General features: G+C 43.5%; 1 protein-coding gene across 5 annotated transcripts in view; it reads right to left on the minus strand.

Annotated features, from left to right (window-relative positions):
* Nucleotides 1-1,019: 1,019 nt before the first annotated feature.
* The window catches only part of PPM1H (protein phosphatase, Mg2+/Mn2+ dependent 1H), a 293,660-nt gene continuing 279,894 nt past the window's right edge, over nucleotides 1,020-14,785 (minus strand). Inside the window, exons 10-11 of one of the 5 annotated variants that reach the window (XR_001887950.1) lie at nucleotides 4,362-5,630; nucleotides 1,020-4,250 (exon numbers count right to left, since the gene is read on the minus strand). Coding sequence is in view for 1 of the 5 variants with exons in the window: in XM_017885695.1 (XP_017741184.1) it covers nucleotides 5,483-5,630 (148 nt within the window). In the remaining 4 variants the exon portion in view is untranslated. Of the gene's footprint in view, nucleotides 5,631-14,785 lie in introns of all 5 variants that reach the window. The other 4 variants (XR_001887949.1, XR_001887951.1, XR_001887952.1 and 1 more) reach the window with 4 other exon arrangements.

Below are 14,785 nucleotides of genomic sequence, written 5' to 3' on the forward strand. Positions count from 1 at the left end.
CTGAGTGGGGGAGAAGGAGGCAGCATCAGCATTAGGGTACAAGTGAAGATGAACAGAGCTGGGATGTTTCACAATAATCGTATTCTAATATGACTTATCTTCCATTCTCTTCTTCCCAAGCTTCCACTTTTAGCTTTCTTTTGTGAATCAAGACCATGGATCATTCAAAATAGTTTTTTCTTTTTTTTTCTTGAGACAGGGTCTCTCTCTGTCTCCCAGGCTGGAGTTTAGTGGCACAATCACAGCTCACTGCAGCCCCAGCCTGGGTGCAAGTGATCCTTCCACTTCACCCTTCTGAGTAGCTGGGACTATAGGCAGTGCTATAGTCACCACCACACCTGGCTAATTTTTATAGAGATGGGGTCTTGGCATGTTGCCCATGCTGGTCTTGAACTCTTGGGATCAAACAATCCTCCCCCCTTGACCTCCCAAAGTGCTGGGATTACAGGCATGAGCCACCATGCCTGGTCATTTAAAATATGTTGTTGGTATTTTATAGATTACTTTTAACTTCCTGGATTTCAGAACTAAGCAGAATTAGCATACTCTGATGCCTTATCCCACCTGTTACAGTAACTTTTCTCTATAAGATGGTACATTTTACTAACCCTTTGTCATACTTAAAATGCTTAAGCAATGAAGGGAAGTCTTGATTCTTACTGTCTTTAGCAACATGAGGCTCTAGGCCTCTCACTTAATACCTCTTGGGAGTAATTCTTTTCTCTGAATTCTTCATGTGTTTACTGATGGTATCCATGGTAGTTCCTCTAGAGGCATAGTTGAAATGTATTAGTCTTTACTGTTATTCCTGTGAAGGCTTATAGTGTTGGCATCCATTCCCTTTGGATTTTGAGTCTGTGTTCACAGTTGATAACCTCACATTGAGCCATGACACTCTTTGTATCATCATCATTACCTGATATAAAGAAACCAGACCATTACCTGACCATCACCTGACATAAAGAAACTTCACATTGAATTCATACAAAAGACAGAAAAAAGTTTTGCTGAATATGTCCTATATACATATATATAATATTTTATTTTAAAATGTCATTGAACATATACATTTCTTTAGCTGTTTCCAGGGGACATTGCACCTAAGTTTCAAAACACACAAAATAGATCCCCTTTACTAAACAGTTTTCATTTTTGGGTTACAAAAAAGTCAACATTTCACAATCACAAAGCATAAAGGTACATGGTTCTGAAACCATTTCCAGGCAGATTTCTCTCATTCACTGTACGTAGGGTAGTTTCGGAAACCCAGACCATGATCCATTCCTTACAAATGATCTATCTCCACCATGGGCCTCCCTGGGTCTCCAGAAAAAAAAAAAAAAAAAACTGGGGGCAAAACAGGAGTGAAATAATAACCTCAGGACTCAGGAAACAAACACAAAATACTTGAGGGAGATCAGAAAAGTAGAGGACACAGGTTCTCCTTCAAGTACATCACAGTAGAAAAGTACAGCACATTTACAGCCTTATTTGGTCACTCTACCTGGTTGCTACATGAACAAAACTTCACACCTAAGACACAGAGGAAAAATTAAAGCTATTTACACAGATAACACTGTGGATTCGAAAGAGCAGTCCTCTGCAGACTGGCACGCCATCTGACAAAAGCCACAGTCCACACAGAAGAGGCAAGTCAGGCTGCTCGCGTAGCGTCCTTTGAAAAATCCCAGTGTACAAACATGTGCCACATCACCACACAGAACCACAGTCTGCTCAGAGAGGTGGGCTATGGTGTGCAGGCTGCAACCTTTCTCTGCAAGTGTAAGTCCTCAAAAATCTGAGTTCCTCACATAAAATTCTGTGCTGTGGCCAGACCTTGTTTTACCATTTTCTTAGACTGGATAACTTTTAGGATCAGCCTGGTTGTTCTTTGCATAGACAATGACTCTCACAGCTTTCTCCAAGTGTCCCAGAAGCACTAACTTACTGAAAATAGAATCTCATCAAAGCTTAACATATTCACTCTGAAAACAGCGGAGCTGCTGGGTCACTTAAGGAAAGCTGAGAACCTCAAACCTGTGGAAGGAAAACCAGTGACCACTTGTGGCCTTATAAAGTTGATTGGCAGGTGAGGAAGGGGATATCAAGAGGAGAATCAGAATTTTAAAGACATGGGAGATTTGTCCCTAATGTTTTCATACGAGTGCTCTTGTTAAATGGAAAACCCTGCCTGCATGGGGAAGATCTGAGGCTAAATCTGGATCCTGGGACTGTCATTCTTCCCCACCAACATCTCCTTGTGGCTGTCATTCTTCCCTGGAAGTGCATGAATACTGAGAACACAGTAAGAGGAGGGTGGTCACCACTGACTTCACAAAGCCTCATGGAGGTTAAGTTGTTTAAGAATTTAAAAAGTAAACACCCCAAATCCTCCAAAATGGAATACTGTGGAAAATAACTGAAATTTCCACTGCTTAAGGCTTTGTCCTATTAAGACAGCTGAGTACTTGGCCTAGTCCGATTTTCACCTTTCTTTTCCACCTCAAGAACAGCTGATAGGCATGCGCAACCGCAGCAGAACACACCCTCCACCTCTCTGACTGCTGACACTGGCTACAGGAACAGGCTTTGGTTATCATCTAGCAAAATGCCACAGAGTCCAGATGGACTGAGTTTGTTCTAAGGAAAGGAGTTTCACCAGATAGTCTGAAGAGGCCCAGCCCCAGCAAAGAGATTTAGAGCAGAAAAGCCTTTCATTAAAGTAGCCACACACCCCTCAAGACAACCATAAAGACTTGACTAGGACATCAAAAGCTTTTTATTAAACAAGACTTCCTCTGAGGCTATTCGAGCAAGCAGATTTGGCCATAGGTCAGATACGCAAGATTTCAGAACCATGTATAAATACGTTCTGCAGAGTTTCAAAGTGTGCGTCCTTTGACTTTTCCAGGAATGCATCAAGGGCCAACCCATTATGTAAACGCAGTTACTGTTTCAGGACTGGGTGACATGGGGCCTGGGTAAAAAATAAGGCCAAAATTGAATAAGCTCAGTTTATAGAGCGATATCAGTGCTGGGCAGATCTGCCATGCTTCATCTACATCATGTTTCCCACTTTTGATTTCTTCACCTCATTTATAGCCTTCCTCCCATCCCCCAAACACAAATATGACTTTATCTTGTAACTAAGATCTTTCCACCCAAGGGGGCTTATGGAAACACTTCCTGGATGCCTTTCTAACTAAAACCAGCAGGACTAAATGCTCAAGATTTTATAGAGGATTTAGAGATGTAGAGGTTTCTAGAGTTTTTCCTGAGATGTGCCATAGCAGTAAATGAATTGGTGAATTGAGTAGAAGGTAGTTGTGACATCTACACCCAAATTCTTACTCTGGTGGCTTGAATAAAACTGGAGAAGCTCAAAGTAGGGCCCAGATAGAGGCCCAGGAAAGCAAATAAATGAAAGGCAGTGGGGACACAGGAAGGATCCCAAAGACGGCAGCTCAGGGTCCTCTATGGAAGACTTGCTCAGGTTTCCTACTTACACATGACTCTGAGCACCAGGACAGAACAGGGAGTGGACCACACTGCTGTCGCATGCCTGAAGGTTTTCCCACAGCATCAAACTCTGCCAGGAAGCAAAGCATTTTCCACAAACTTCTCTCCACAGAGATATCTGGGGTAGCTAAGATCTACTGCAGGGGGAGGAAACGTGCCGTCAGATGAAGACAACTCCTGACAAGGCCGAAGTCCCATTCTTCCCAGGCCAACACTTCCACAAACACCGGGTGGCGTGAATTCCCACAGGGCTTCACCTGCCAGACAGGGCGCTGTCTCCACACCGTGGAATGAGTTCATTCCTGAGTAGGAGGGGCTCCAGGCCTTTTCAAATACGGGACAACTCCAGAAATGCAGGTGATTTACTGCCCTGGAGGAGAAGTTTCTCTCCTCTCCTCTGGGGAAGAAATTCAAACAAACATGAGAACTGGAATTAGCTCTCTAGCATTCTAGGGGTCACATCAGTGACCTTTTCCTTCTTGGGCCAGAAGAGTGTTTTAATTACTCAAAGTTGTCAAAATGGTGGCAATACCTCAGTAGCTCAGCAGGAAGAAGATTAGGTAATTTTGTGGCTGTACAAGTCTGCCTAAGAGACAGAAGTTTTACAGTCTACTTGGCCATTCCTCCCCACGGAGAAGTAGCAGGTAGATACGGCGCGTGCTGTGCCTGCGGCTGCTGCTCTTGTGGTGAACACTCAGATGTGGGACCTGGAAGAGCTGGGACATGATTCTCTAGAGAAAAGGAGCACAGCATGAGAATGGCCAGTCAACCCATTTCCCCCGTCCCCCACCCCGAGGGAACTTGCACAAAGATGATGGGGAGAACAGAACTCTGATCCTTACACTTTGTTTGGAGTGGGCTTGGGGACAGTCACAAGCCATGAAACCTGAATCCAAAATGGTCCCCAGACGAGCTATGGTGAACCAACAGATGCAAAGAACTTCTTAAACTGCTCTATTAAACACTGCTTTATATGTATCCCCATGACACAGAAAAGTGGGATGGGGCCAGCCATTCCAGAAATGAAAATCCAGACTCTCACAGAGAACCCTTGAGACACACAGGGAGACCACTGAAGACAACAGAGGAACTGCTGGTCCACAGAAACACTCATAGTTTCATGAAAACACACTGCTTTGGTGAGAAAATGCAACTTGGGAACAAACATTACACAACAAAGATCCTCTGTCATGCAGGGCACTGGCCCAGATGCTGCCTGGGTTGTGTGGGCTGGAGGATGTGGGGACAACCCAGCCTGGGTGGGACTTTGACGCAGAACTTCCTCAGCAGGGTGTTGGAAAGTCCCAGGCCTGTTCTATGGAGGGGAAAAAAAACAGATTCAAGGAATGTCAAAAACTGAAAAAATAAAAAGTAAAACAAATCCCTGCCTCACTCCACCACTGCCACAAAAGAATAGAAACAGAGAAGAAGAATAGAAAAGAGAAGAACAGAAGAATAGAAAAGAGAAGGGGGCAGGGGTCAGACAGTAATCCCTGAAATAAATCTCAGGCTTCCTAGAAGGTGGGCACTTACACTTTGAGGCATGACCCCTACTTTCCAATGCAGCACTTTTTAACCCGTAGAGAAGTTGGCAGCTTGACAGGCTGAAGAGTCCTCTGCCATTTACACCTGAAAATGGCTGCCCCAGCTACTCGAGATAAAATAAATATGACATATATACCCCAAATAGGCAATGGCCACCTCGGAGGCCTACGAAAGGAACTGAAATACAACACTTGGTAGCAGCCTTTGTGTTTTGCTCTTGTTGAGTTGACCTGTTACTAAAGAAGAAATGGAAACCAAAGGGTCATCTTGAAGCATAGCCTTTTGGCCGCGAACTCCCCACCTGGGCTGGGAAGACACTGCGTCACTTGGAACTCAGCTGGGGCACTTCCCAGTTCCGTCCTGCCAAGAGGCATCCCAGCTTTCTTCCCCTCTGTCCTCCCAATCCCCTGGGCCTTTTTCATGACAGCTTGTTTCCATGTATTAAAGGAATGACATATACAGAAATGTCATCTCCTGAGCCCAGTCGGTCATTAGATATCCGCCATCCTCTGTCCTTCAGCACACCCCGGGCACGCATCACCAGGTCCTGAGCTGCCAGTGTGTACCTGTGCAGGAGAGGCAGGAACGAGACAGTCAGTAGAGCATCAGGCTGAAGCCAGGGTTAAGTGAAGCTGGGAAGGGGGAGGCATCACTATAGTTGTACAAATAAGTTTCAAATACACTTACAATAAGAAAAAGTCAAGGTCATCTTTTCCCAAAATGTAGAACACCTAATGTGAGATTATTGTTTACATGGTAGTGGGATAAGGCACTAAATATAAATAATTAGATAATATCTTACATTATTGACCTGCTCAGTCCTCTTTTGATGTTTTTGATTATATTGAGGGCAGTCTCAGTTTGCTGCTAGTGTATCTCAAAGAGCTCCTCAAGCTCAGAGCTTTCCATGATAAATGGTATCTAGCTAAAAAAGTACATGGGAAAAATAAGAACTTTTGTTTTCAATATATTTAGTTTTAGAGTTATGTTGCTTTTGTGACAAAGAATAGTCATTTTCTATTGTAAAAATCATTTAAATTTTAAAATGAGTTAAGGAAAATATTAAAATAATACAACATGGCATAAGCATATAGCAAGAATGTGAAGAGTTTTGTTTGGTAAATGATAAGTCTTGGTGTGAGTGAGCTGCTTACTTGTCAATGTCACCCTCTCCTCTTGAACAATGTAAGTTCAGCAAGGGATCTCTTAAGAATTTGAAAATAAGATTGCTGAGATTTAAACTGTAAGCTTAAGGAGAAAGAATGACACTATAAGCTGATGGAAAGTATTAACATCTAGGAGAAAGACTAACTTGGGAGGTGATTTGGGTGGGTATGGGCCTGGGTTAGCCCTGAGGCATAAAAAAGTGAGACAAAACATTGGCAGGTGTCTATCCAAACACTGACCAGAGCAGAGGGAGTCATGGTTGACAGCCTTCAAAGGAACTTAGTTCCACTGGCAGGGTCATATTTGGTGTGGGATGGACTACTCTCTTAGCCTATACCATTAAGCATATGATTCAGCTTTATTCTGATTTCATGTTCACCAAAGAACCTCCTGATTATGATCTGCTTCCCTGCATAGGCCTGCCTACAGGAAAGAATGAGCTAGTCATTTGTACTTTAAGAATATCCATCAGTTATATTTCTCTGCGTAAATGTCAAGTGGCATTTTGGTTTACAGATCAATCTTGTGAGCCTGGTTAAGGTGAGACCAACTCTGATAATGAATCTCTTTTTTGTATCTTGATTAAATCAGTTTCTGAACCTGAAAAGCTAAGAGCCAGACTGGTAAATCATCAAGATAACAAATGCCACCGTATAAATCCTCTTGGAAGCCAGCCTGTAGGCCTTTTACAAGGGACCACCCTGATATTGCTAGTGACCTTTCTCTACTTGGAATGTCTCAGTAGTCTTGCCTTCAGAACTGTGAGTTATGGAATTCAGAAAACCAGAAGCCTCTCCATTTCTTTTGCTAAAATTCACAGACTTTCATGTTGAGAACTGCATCATCATTGCATTATTTAAGAACAAGTGCTCTAGCAAATGATCCCAGGACTGTGAAGATTCCAAGTTGTACAGTCTTTGAAGATCAAGTCTATTTGTACAGCCCAGATAGCAGACAGAAGTGTAACATACACCACAGCAGAAAGGATATTATAGTCAATAGAAATAAATACCTTTCCTGCTAGAGGATGGGGTAGTAGGTGAATAATTTTTTCTATCTGTATTGAGAGAATTATCATCTTTGAAGCAGAAATCTTTAAGTTGTTCTTGAGGGAAGATGCAACCAGTTTGTCCTGAGGTTCTCCTCTTGAGATCAGGAAATAAAGGCCTCCAAAGAGGTCTTTGACTGAAGAGCTAAGTAAATATCTCAAAATCGACATATTCCAGCTCATACACTATAGTCAGAAGAGCCTCTCAGCTGCTCACCTCATGTATTAGTTCGTTTTCACACTGCGATAAAGAACTACCTGACACTGGGTGATTTATAAGCAAAAGAGGTTTAATTGTCTCACAGTTTCGCATGGCTGGGGAAGTCTTAGGAAACTTACAATCATGCTGGATGGCGAAGGTGAAGCAAGGCATGTCTTACTTACGTGGCAGCAGGAGACAGCAAGTGAAGGGGGGAAATGCCACACTTTTAAACCATCAGATCTTGTGAGAACTCACTCACTATCACAAAAACAGCATGGGGGAAATCTGTCTCCATGATCCAATCGCCTCCCACCAAGTCCCTCTCCTGACATGCGGGGATTACAATTTGACGTGAGATTTGGGTGGGGACACAGAGCCAAACCATATCACCCCAGCTTACTCTTAGTTTTATATTAAATTGTATATGAGACATAAACACAAGGGGAAAGGCCACCAGCCACACCAGAGTGACGTTTATTATCCTGGTGATTGACCAGTCTGCACCTGAGCTTTTTAGGTTCAGAAACCTGGCTAAGTTTATTTGCCTATCACGCCTGAACTTACCTTAACCCAGCTATGAGCTGACTAGACATAGAAAATTATGGTATGCTATGAGAAAATATGCCTGACAATAAAAGATACTCAATCCTTTTGTAGTTCATAAGCCTGTTTGAGTTTTCACACTTACGTGTGAGATATGCCTCCCTCAAACCTTGTTACTACATTAGCACATTAACCATGAGACATGGAAAAAAAGATAGACACTCAAAGATGTCAAAAAACAGATACAAGAACTCAAAACACAACTCTGTATGGCTATTTTAAGCTCCAGACAGGCCTCAACAAGTCCTGCAGTCATGGAGAAATGACTGGCTTTATTAGATTCATGAAAGATGAACAAGAGACCACCCTGATGCTGCTAGTACTAGTGACTCTGCATATTTTTTAAATGGTCAGAATTAGGTTGGTATTTTTAAAAAGCATTAGGTCACCTAGAAAAGATGGCTACCCAGGAAACTCATTTCCCTGAGGGCTGTAGATAATTAAGGTTTCATTCTTTAATATGGTTATTGCCTATTCCAAGATAACTTCCTTTGAGATTGCTTCTCTCTTCACCATCCACTGTTTTCCCTTAGGTGCTGAACTTCCTGAGGGAAAATACACTCTTGCTTTCCCAAGTTATTACTTCCCATTGTCTTCCTTTGTCTCTTACCAGTAGGCCCAACACCCTGCTAATCTGTCCTCTTAAAGCTTGATCCAAGGGTGGCTTCTCAATACTTATTCTGGTTAACCCCTTGTGTTCAGCAGAAATACTGCTGACTATTTTATCCTTAAAAATCTCTGTTCTTCTTTAATTCTCCTTTCTTTCTGGGGCTCCTATGCTATAACCCACTCCAAGTTCTCCTGTGACTGGGCTTCCATGACACACAGCACAAGTCCTTCTCTCTGATGCTCCTTCTTAATTTCCTTTGTAGGCCCTAACTAAGACTTAGGAAGAACTCAATGAACATTAATTTCGTTTTACTTCCAAAGTGGAACATCCCCAGCTGTCATCCTTAGTTAATGATATCCTAGTCTCTTAGGCAAGAAATCAGTGTTTTTCAATGCAACTTTCGCACCCTGATATTGTTCAATTATGGAATCCTCAGGGCAGGGTGGGACTTCTTTTTTTTTTTTTTTTTGAGACGGAGTCTCACTCTGTCGTCCAGGCTGGAGTGCAGTGGCATAATCATAGCTCACTGTAACCTCAAATTCTTGGGGCCAAATGATCCTCTCGCCTCAGCCTTCCAAGTAGCTAGGACTAACGCATATTCTACCATGCCCAGCTAATAAACTTTGCATTATTTTTAGTGTATTTTATTAGTAGCACATGGCTAATTAAAACAAAATCTATATAGTCACTAAGATAATTTTGTTTATTGCAAAAACTGGTAGATCTGAACGTATATTTTGCAGTCATATATACATATATACACATATGAAAACTTATTTTGTGTTTTTAATTTATTATGTGCTTCTTTCCTTCTTTCTTGTTTTCTGTCAGGTTGATAGCTTTAATATTCCCCTCCCCCAACTGTTTTGGAAGTGTTATTTCTATTATCGGTTATGCTTAAGTTTTTAATATACAAGTTAATCATATTTCTGTCCTCCTCCTGAAAATAAAAGGACCTTAGAATGTGTTCTTTCATCTTCCATGTTACTGCCTATTATTTTAATTCACCTTTATTTGAGCCTGCCTTAATCATTATCATTTACAATCTACACTTACATAAATAAACCAACTTACTCACTTTTTTGCTTTTTTTCTAACTATTCCTTGCTTCTGGATTTAATTTCCTTCTATTGAAGTACATTTTTAGTAATTTTTTTTAACAATGGCCTGTGAGTGACAAGCTCACCTAGTCTTTAGATTAAGAAAATCTTTATTTTTACATTTGATTTTGGCTATAGCTTTATTGTTATGCAATTCTAGATTGTCTGCTATTTTTCCTTAGCAGTTTGGAGACATTATTCTGCCTACTTCTGACTTCTACTTTTTTTGAGAAGTCTGTCTTTTATCATTCCTTTATAGGTAAATGAATTCTGTCATTGATAGCTTTCCAAGTTTTTGTTTTTTTGTTGCTGATATGAAGTACCACTAAGATATAACAAAAAGGAGCTTTTTATTTATCATGGTAAGAAATTAGTTTTACGGCCGGGCGCGGTGGCTCAAGCCTGTAATCCCAGCACTTTGGGAGGCTGAGACGGGTGGATCACGAGGTCAGGAGATCGAGACCATCCTGGCTAACACGGTGAAACCCCGTCTCTACTAAAAAATACAAAAAATTAGCGGGGTGAGATGGCGGGCGCCTGTAGTCCCAGCTACTCGGGAGGCTGAGGCAGGAGAATGGCATAAACCCGGGAGGCGGAGCTTGCAGTGAGCCGAGATCGCGCCACTGCACTCTAGCCTGGGTGACAGAGCGAGACTCCGTCTCAAAAAAAAGAAATTAGTTTTACTCCTTCAAACTGAAAACTCCTGAAAAATTCTCAGCCATCAATTTTTTGGATATTGCTTCTCTATTTTGTAGATAGTCTCCATAAACTCTTACTAGATTTTATTTTACCTTGCAGATTTCAACTTCTCTGTGATATCTTTTTTTTGTTTTTGTTTTGTTTTGTTTTGTTTTGTTTTGAGATGGAGTCTCACTCTGTCGCCCAGGCTGGAGTGTAGTGGCGCGATCTTGGCTCACTGCAATCTCCACCCTCCGAGTTCAAGCAGTTCTCCTGCCTCAGTTTCCCGAGTAGCTGGGATTACAGGCACATGCCACCGCACCCGGCTTATTTTTAGTACAGATGGGGTTTCACCATCTTGGCCAGGCTGGCCTTGAACTCCTGATCTCGTGATCCACCCGCATCGGCCTCCCAAAGTGCTAGGATTACAGGCGTGAGCCACCGCACCCAGACTTGTATCTTTCAATTCACTAACTCCCTTTAGCAGTTTACTATCCATTTAGTGAATTACTTTATTTCAATGACAATGTTTCACCATTGTGAATTTCTATTTGGTTCTTGTCCAGATTGACCTCTTCTTACCTTATAGATTCTATTTGCACACGTTTAACTCTCTTCTAAATTTGTTCTGTTATACCCAGGTTTTCTTTGAGGGCCTGGAGGGAAGGCTCTATTGTATTTGGTTATTCTTTCTCATGGTGAGTGTAAAGGGAAGACATAAGCGCCTCTTCAGAAGGGGTTGTTCACTATGTGCCCTGGGTTATCCACAGAGATTTAAAATTTGCCTTTACTGAGGGGCAGTATGGGTTTCTGTAGTGCTAGAACATGTTCATTTCAGCTTTTTGTCTTAGGATCCCCATACCACAGGAGTAATATTGTTAGAGTGGGCAGTTAGGTAGACATGAGCAGGACAGGGGAGGGCCCTGCCACAGGAATGTCTGGCGACTGTCAGGTGATGGTCAGGCAGTTGTTAAACCCTCTAAAATAACAACTGGTCACAGCCGGGACCAGGGAAATGCAGTCTCCCAATAGAAAACACCTGGCCAGGTGCAGTGGCTTATGCTTGTAATCCTAGCACTCTGGGAGGTCAAGGCAGGCGGATTAACTTGGGCTCAGGAGTTAGACACCAGCCTAGGCAATGTGGTGAATCCTGCGTCTACAAAAAAAAACAGAAAAATTAGCTGGGCATGTGCCTGTCATCCCAGCTACTCGGGAGGCTGAGGTGGGAAGATCTCTAGAGCCTGGGAAGTGAGGCTGTGCCACTGCACTCCAATCTGGGTGACAGAGAGACTCTTTCTCAAAAAAAAAAAAAAAAAAAAAAAAAAAAAAACAACCCTGAAGCAGGTGTTCAGCAGCTTCCTGGTAAGATCTCAGGAGACAGGTGAGTGTGCTCAAGCACATGCACTAGAAGGCAAAATGGCGGAGTTTAACTGTCATATGACTTTCCTCCAGAAACATTCAACAGATAAGGGAAAAACGAATGAGCATGCGTACTTCAATAAGCACACTGCGTATGGAGCCCCTCCCAAGTGTCGACAGGCCACTGTGCATGCAGACAGCCCACCCCGAGGGAAGAATCAGGGGAGAAGAAACGCAAACCATGCCAGTGTATAAAACCCCAAGTCAAAGGCGGATGAGGTACTTGAATCTCTCAAGTTGGCTGCTTGGTCCTCTTCCAAGTGTACTTTACTTCCCTTCGTTCCTCCTCTAAAACTTGCCTCAGTCTCTCACTCTGCCTTTTGTCCCTGGGCTGAATTCCTTCCTCCAAGGCAGCAAGAACTGAGTTGCTGCAGACCTGTATGGGTTCGCCGCTGCTAACCACATAAGGTCTAACTTCACATTTTTCCTGTGTGGTAAACCTACCCAGACATTTCCTCCTCCTCATAAAACCTCAATCTTGTCAGGCAGCTGCCCTCATCCATGTACCCGTGTGCTTCAGAAGGGTAAGGCAGCCCCGCCTGAGGGAGATGTTTAGGGAAGATTCCTAGGACTTCTTCTTCCTACCCTGTTCCCAGGAGCTCAGAGTCCTTCACATGGGTTCTCTCCGCCGGCTTCACCAGCGCATGTCTATCCCTCCTTGTCCAAGAGCAGTGTGCATGGACAACTGAGCCGTTAGATGCTGCACTCCATAGGTGACAGTGCAAATACTCTAAGACCAGCTTCCTGACATTCCCTTCACGCCACAGGAGACCCAGCATTGCAATGAAACTCAGTAACAGCATTCGGGGAAGATGAAGTCACTTGCAGGAGCTTTCATAGATTCATCAACTCAACACAAATCCGGGGACCCAGCTCTTGGGAGAAGGCTTTTTGTGTCACCCCCATATTGGGCCAGGCTGGTGGCCATTTCAGAGCTCGTTTGCATCCATCTTCTGAGCCACCTTGCCATATGAAATGCATGAAATCTTTTGCAAGGCTGCTTTAGGTCAAGACTGGGGCAAGAATAAACAACTTTCTTGGAAGAGAAAGAACTGCTTCTCCTGCCTCCATTGTATTCTCCAATTTCTACCCAATGGCAGGGCTCCCTGGGGTGGTGACAATGAAAGTGCTTAAGGTGGTACTAAAACAGAGGAGGGCTTTATTGGTTTTGTTACTGAGGCTGAACACAAGGGCATTTATGTGCCATCAAAGGAGAATTGTAGAAAGTGGTAGGAGAAAATTTGAGTCAAAACATACTGTATAACCAAAAAACTATCCAGAGCAGCCAAGAAGAATATGGTACAGCTGAAGACAGCGAATGGGAAGTGGATTCTGTTACACACCAACTGGGACTATGTGGCAGCCGGAGCCTAGCACTTCTGGAAGCTGAGTGTGGAGCAGCCCTAGTACCATCACTGAATGCTGGGCCAGGCTGCATTAGACAACTGTGGAGGAGTTTGAAATGCCCACTCCTAATGAAGCGTCTCTCCAGGAGACATGTTTTGAATTTTGGGAACATTTTTCTTCTCTAGCTGAAGCTTTCAATATTGATCAGCAAAGCTCTGCTGAAAGCAATGGCTGCTGGGCAGGGATCAGACTTGGCAAACTTCACAGGGCTCGGGCTCCGAGGAGGAGGGAGCAGAGAAAGGACAGCAGGGGAGGCATGGAAAACAAAAAGGAAGAGGGGCTGAAGAGCGATGGGAAGGCCAAAGCTCTTTTCATAACCACTGACTCTTAAAGTCAGGCGGAAGGAGGCCATAAATCCTTCATTGTCCCCTTGTCCTTGCAGATTCTGTTGCAGTCCTTAGTTCTTTTCCCTCCTAGTGGACCAGAAAAGGGCTCTGGGTGTCAGCGTGACTTGCCCAGGTTCCAATCCTGGCTTTCCCACCATCCAGATGAGTGGCTCTGGAAAAAGTCCTTAGCCTCTTGGAACCCCTCTTTCCTTACGTAATACTAGTGCAGACCCCTGTAACAGCTAAATGTGACCTTTCCATAAAGCATTCAGCATGGTGCCTGGCACACAATCAGAGGTCAATAAATGTTAGTTATGTTCCTCATTAGATATTAAATGCCTTTCTCCTCCCAAGGAGTTTTGTCTTCAGTCATCTAAGTCTTATAGTCTGTTTTCTGAATCTTTAGTGTCTGAATCAGCACAAGAATGTCAAAAATAAGTCAATTTCAGGCTGCAGGCTATCACCATACCCTAAAGTTCTTAATAGTTCTTGTTGGGTGGGAACTTCAATTTGCCATTTGGATGGTACAGACAGGGTCTTATAAGAGGGTGAGTAGTGGCAGGAACTGGGGAATTAATGGTTTCCAAATATTTGCATATAAAAGGCAGCCTCCATCTGCTGACACCCGCAGTAATACAGTGTGATGGGAACAGGAGGAGGAATCCCCTTTGCATTATGAGCAGGCCTTAGAAATTTAAGAGGTAGAAAAGCTCTCCCAGCTTTGGAATGTTGGCAGGGGTCTATGGCAGTGGCGTCTTGGTGGGTGGAGGGTCAGGGGTGACTTGGAAATGGTCTTTGTTGTGCCCAGAACTAGCCAATTCATCCTGGGAGGAGGCACACCTCTTAGATTCACTGCTGGGAGATGGTCCACAGATGCCCCTTGTGTAGCTCTGGAACCAAGTTCTGAAGCAGGTGAAGTTGCTCATGCCAGCTTCTGTCCCCCGTCAGGTTATGGCAATGCCACTCAGGCAGAATACCCTGATGCCACTCAGGCAGAATAATGATGACTGTTGTCTGCAGTGCTGTCACTGGGCTCACTGGGAGTTTGTGTGCTGCCAGCAGACACAAAGCTGCAGACTGGAGGGAGTTTCCCACCCCCATGAGAGAGGGTGAGAAGCCCTGCCAGGCCTCATCCACCTCTATGCACCCTGGCACCGGTTC

This window comes from Rhinopithecus bieti, unplaced genomic scaffold, assembly GCF_001698545.2.
Source record: "Rhinopithecus bieti isolate Rb0 unplaced genomic scaffold, ASM169854v2 scaffold_14700, whole genome shotgun sequence".
Taxonomy (NCBI): domain Eukaryota; kingdom Metazoa; phylum Chordata; class Mammalia; order Primates; family Cercopithecidae; genus Rhinopithecus; species Rhinopithecus bieti.